General features: G+C 43.0%; 1 protein-coding gene across 1 annotated transcript in view; it reads right to left on the minus strand.

Moving 5' to 3' along the window:
• The window catches only part of tshr (thyroid stimulating hormone receptor), a 215,308-nt gene extending 209,308 nt beyond the window's left edge, over window positions 1-6,000 (minus strand). Inside the window, exon 1 of the mRNA XM_039741715.1 lies at window positions 5,351-6,000. Coding sequence (XP_039597649.1) covers window positions 5,351-5,520 — 170 coding nt within the window. The 5' untranslated portion in view covers window positions 5,521-6,000. The remainder of the gene's footprint in view (window positions 1-5,350) is intronic.

Consider the following 6,000-nt stretch of genomic DNA (forward strand, 5'->3'; position numbering starts at 1 on the left):
ACTATTTTCTGAACATGAAAAATACTAATGTCATAAAAAATTCAACCTACTGTATTTAAAAAAAATGGTGTTTTTTCACTGAATCTGATGTCTCATGGAAACGGTTTGTGATAGAGAAATTCCAGTTTCAGCAATGGACTGAGGACACTTAAGTTTATAAAGTGCACCAATTTATTTGTGCTGCAGGATTTTGGTGCAGGCCAGTGTTATACGGCCTGACTGGATAATCATTGGATCAAGCAGTGAGTGCCCTTCTGGTATCATATTAAGCAGAAGTTCTGTTTAGGCTAAGTTACATTATTATTTTCACGTTAAAATAAAATGACTTTGATACAGCTGGCCTGAATTTTGAATGAACATTGTGAACAGGTGAACTTCAAAAAATGTACAGTCCGAGATATATTGTATTTTGGTATGCAGAAAATAATTATATGACCTGCCAGACTGCAACAGATAAAAGCTTGAACTTCCTAAATACGTTTGGTAAACATATTTTTACAGTAACAGAAGACATTTTCCAAAAATGGGCACAAGAAGACAGAATGAATCACACCAGGCTGCAAATTATGCCTTGGCATTTAGGGGAGCTCACTGTAGGCCATTTTCAGGATATGGCAGCTGTGAGGTGTGATTGGACTGAGATCACAAAAAAAGGTGAGCTGTGAAGGTGTAGGGCAAATCTAACCGAAACTGCTTCTCAATGTAACTTTGTATTAATGTCAGGCTCTCTTTTTATTTTATCAGTGTAGGTCTTTTCTTCTGTGTATTCTGGTCCTGGTTATTTACTTTTGCATCAATGTCCTTCTCCGTTAAAATGCATACTCTTTTCAGAGAGGAGAGGCCGTTGCGTTCAGTTTTGATAATTAGCCATGGCTTCCGCTACTTTCCACAGTCTCCGAGTTCTAGCTGGGGTGGTGATATGTGCTGGTAGGTCAGTGCAGACTGAGGTTACTCTAACATCAACCGGTAACTCTACAGCTCTAATGTGTTTGGTAATCGTGTTCTGTCAGGCACACTCAGCTGGCAGGTTGTCATCTCCAAAAATCTGCCCTGGAGGGTCTTTTGGTACCGGTGTACCATTAACAGCGCTGGACAGTTTAGGTTTAAGTTGTTTTTCAAAATTAAAATTAGCAAGCAATGATCCATATTTCAATGAAATCAACATTGCTGTTTGTGAGATATAAAAAACACAATATAGAACATTGCAGGTGACTTTACAGATTTTCTGTAAATCTGTGGATTTCTCAGCTGAAATTCTTTAAACAACTGCATGCCAGTTTGTGATGGCATTGCCCTACATTGAGCCAATACAATGACAGTGCAACTAAATTAGAAATGATGCCCTCATTTTAAACTTTTGGCAAATACTAGTTTGTGTTGTCATATTAGTTATAATTATGTTTATAACAATATCCATCCATCCATTACATCCACCACAGGGCGCGCACACTAGGGACAATTTACAATCGCCAATGCACCTAACCTGCATGTCTTTGGACTGAGGAAGGAAACCAGAGTACCCGGAGGAAACCCACGCAGACACAGGGAGAAAATGCAAACTCCACGCAGGGAGGACCCGAGAAGCGAACCCAGGTCTCCTAACTGTGAGGCAGCAGCGCTACCCACTGCGCCACCATATAACAATACTTAAACCAGAAATTAACTGTTGTGGTATATGGCCGGCAGTTTATCCCGGCCAATACCCCCACGCCGCTGGATGGAGTCCTCCCTGTAACATGGAGGTGCCCCCAATTCCAGCAGGGCATCATGGATCTTGGAGTTTTACTTCACAGCCCGTGGGGCCCACCAGGGGACGCTGCAGGGAAGAACAGGGAGTTGTATTTTCCACATAGCCCAGAAGTACTCCCTAGTCACGGGGATGGAAGAAACGAAGCACTTCCGGGCTGAAGAAAAGAAGGAGTTTTCACCTGACCCGGAAGTGCTATGAAATCATGTGGACTGAGGGACAGAAGCACTTCCAGGTCAAGGAGTATAAAAGGACTGTGGGAGATCCCAGCAGACAGCCAAGTTGAGAGGAAGGGTGACGGAGCTGCTGGGAGTGGAGAATTGATTGGAGCATTGTTATTGTTGATTACTGTATTGTTTAGGGCGGCACGGTGGCGCAGTGGTAGTGCTGCTCCCTTGCAGTTAGGAGACCTGGGTTTGCTTCCCGGGTCCTCCCTGCATGGAGTTTGCTTGTTCTCCCTGTGTCTGCGTGGGTTTCCTCCCACAGTCCAAAGACATGCTGGTTAGGTGGATTGGCGATTCTAAATTGGCCCTAGGGTGTGTTTGTGTGTGTGTCCTGTGGTGGGTTGGCACCCTACCCAGGATTGGTTCCTGCTTTGTGCCCTGTGTTGGCTGGGATTGGCTCCAGAAGACCCCCGTGACCCTGTGTTTGGATTCAGCGGTTTAGAAAATGGATGGATGTATTGTTTATTGAGAATAGTGGAGGTGCTTTGTACACAGTATTATATTAATAAATTCATTATTGGGACTTTTTACCTGGTGTCTGAAACGTGTTGACTGAGGGTTCAGGGGTCAACAGCGACCCCTATCTGTCACACTGTTTAAATCATAATACATGTAAACATTGACTTTTAGGGGAGTGTGTGCCTCATTTGGAAGCTGAACCACTGAAATTCCAACTTATTTACCTCCATGTTCTACACTAAGAGAAGAACACTGAAAATATTGCACATTTTTAATTGGACCCACCCACTGCAACAGGATGCTGTCTTTACAGCTGTCTAATGGTATTTTACAATAAATCAAGTAGATCAGGTCATCTATCACATGAGCTTGAAATTAATGCCTGCTTAAAAATGCAGAATAGTTTTCAAAGAATAACGCCTTGCCAAAGGCATTTGGTATCTCCAATGGATTCTTATATGAGCATCCTTCCTTATATAGAAGGCATGGAGGATATATGGCTGACCACCCAAATAATCAGAGTGCGATTCAGACCTATGGATGTATACATCTATATACGTATACATCTATATATATACTGGCCACTTTATTAGGTACACTTAGCTAGTACTAGGTTGGACCCCCTTTTTCCTTCGGAAATACCATAATTCTTCATGGGATAGATTCAACAGGGTGCTGGAAACATTGCTCAGGGATTTTGGACCATATTGACATGGTGGCATCACAGATTTGTGGGCTCACGTCCATGAGAAGGGCCTGACTGGTTTGAGCTGATTGAAAGGCAGCAGTAACTCAAATAACCACTCGTTACAATCGAGGTATACAGAAGAGCGTCTCTGAATGCACATGTCGATCCTTGACATGGATGGACTAAAACAGCAGAAGACCAAGTCGGGTTCCATTCCTGTCGGCCAATAACAGAATGCTTATTGAACTTGGGTTTAACCTTCATGACCGCACTTATTTTATGGTTTAATTTTTGGGTGGACATTTTGAATCACTACACTGGTAATTTGGATTGTCTTAGTAAAAGCACTGTCACTACTGCACATGCCCCTTGGCTGGATGTTTGTGTCCTCATTTGCCTGGCTCATCTTGGTTATGACTATCAGTGATCTGGGTTTGAGAGATTCCCAGATGGAACAGGTAGCGTGGAGCCGACAAAGACCTTTACAGGTGTCTGTACAAGTAACCTTGCCCAGGGATGCTGCCATCTACTGTATCACAGGAGCATGTATTCCTGATAGGTTGTCTCCCCCTGTTCTTGTATTATACTGGCCTCCCGGCTAGGTATTGTTCCCTGCCCTGTCCCAGTCGGGACACCTGCCAATGCCCGCCATCAATTACAAGTGGCTTTAAATTTTTTTTCAACTGGAGTTTTAAATAATGCTTCTTTTGTTGTATAATGTTAATTAATTTAAGTCTGTGACAGGATTCATTCCAGCTTATACTCTAGGGTGCCAAGCTAAGCTCCAGCCTTCTATGACTGTGCCATGGACAAAGCAGGTTCAAAAGTGAATGCATGGATGAATGATTAGTTTATTTGCAGAGCACATTTCATAAATTGATTGGACTGACAGTGCTTGAAAAAACACAAAGTCAGAAAAAGTCATATTAAAATAGACAAATATACCAATAACAGAAAGTACCTTGCAAATTAAGAAAACAATGAATATTACTTAAAAATACCAAGAAAAAAATATGATTTTTGATAGATATAAACAAAATAATAAGGCCAGAAAGTCTAATGGTGTGAAGAGGAAGAATGGGAAAGTAAAAGACGATTGAAACATGAAGTATGAATAAAATGCTGAAACCTACTTAATTCCCCTCACGGTCAATTCTTATCCTGGCCACCACACTGGGAGTGAGGCATAAACCAGCCCTGAACATCCATCCATCCATTATCCAACCTGCTATATCTTAACCACAGGGTCACGGGGGTCTGCTGGAAGCCAATCCCAGCCAACACAGGGCACAAGGCAGGAAACAAACCCTGGGCAGGGTGCCAGCCCACCGCAGGGCACACACACTAGAGACAATTTAGGATTGCCAATTCACCTGTCTTTGGACTGTGGGAGGAAACTGGAGCACCCAGAGGAAACCCACACAGACACGGGGAGAACATGCAAACTCCACACAGGGAGGACCCGGGAAGCGAACCCGGGTCTCCTATAACTGCGAGGCAGCAGCGCTACCCACTGCACCAAAGTGCCGCCCAGCCCTGAACACGATGCCAATTTATCACTGGGCGCACATACCTAAATCCATGGTCAGTTTGCAATTACCAATCAACCTAACCTAGAAACTTGACAACATTCTTGAATTGTGCACCAGCAGAAATGTGCGATGTGGGGCACCATCAGCTTCTAGGATGATGCCTGCTCAATTTATTGGGTCATTGTACTGACAAATCAAGTAGATCAGGTCATCTACCATATGAGGTTTCAATAAATTCCTGCCTGAAGCTTTATATTTTGAGGCAGACACAGGAAGAATATACAAACTCCACACAGATAGTAATCAGGTTTGGGATTCAATCCCAAGGCTCTGGCTTTGTGCAGCGAAATCACTACAGATTGTGCCTTCCAAGAATTATAAAAGTTAAATAAATTGCAACAACGTGAATATTAAATAAAATATCACTTTTACTTCCATCATGTCATCCTTTCCAATGTACCTGTGGGGCAAATACATACTTTACACTTAGCGACAGACACGATCAATTGCATATTCATAAACCTAACGGACACGATATTTATTTTCATCATATATTTATCCACATTAGTTAACAATGAAACAGTAAAAAAATAATAATAAAACAAATCTGAATCTCCGCTGAAAAACGTGATGCCAACCCGCACCTGGATCTTTGACTGCAGGACTGATAAATGCATGCTTTGGATAAAATGCTACTCACACAGTCTCTGTGCTTGGAGGGAACTTTGGAATCTCGTCAATATCCGTGCAGGTAATTTTAAAAGTCTTCCATTCAGAACACTCACAAATTGGAGGGCAGACTTCCAGGTCAAATGCACGTGAGGTTCTCACAGATAAAAGTTTGACCAACAATAGTATTATCAATTGCATCCTCAAAACTTGGGACAGACAGACGCAAGAAGGGTTAGTGCAGTTTCTTCACTACACGTTTGAACCGTTTGCCATAAATGAAGATATAGCCACGCAGGAATTGCCGAGTACAACTCGTGTGACATGAACTGACAGAATGAACTGTCGTTTCAAGTCTGGCTTGCGCAGCACTTCAGTTTCTCTGCTGCAGTATTTCTTCATCTGATTCGTCTTTAATCAACTGAATTAAAGGGGAGAAATGGTGAGGGAAAATATTGCTAGAGCTGAACTTCCATGAAATCGACTTCTCCTTGCTTCTTTTCTCGCTTGATCTGTCCGAATAATTCAGTTGAGCATCAAACGCGCTGCTGCGAGCGGAGAGTTCAGAGTCCGTAGATTCCGCTGAAGACTCGTGCCTGAGCTAAGCGTGACGCTCAGAGGCGCTCGGCAGGAACAACAGCTCACCGGCAGTCTCACTCCCACCTCCAGGAGGCTGCTCAC

This window comes from Polypterus senegalus, chromosome 18 (genome assembly GCF_016835505.1).
Source record: "Polypterus senegalus isolate Bchr_013 chromosome 18, ASM1683550v1, whole genome shotgun sequence".
Lineage (NCBI taxonomy): Eukaryota > Metazoa > Chordata > Cladistia > Polypteriformes > Polypteridae > Polypterus > Polypterus senegalus.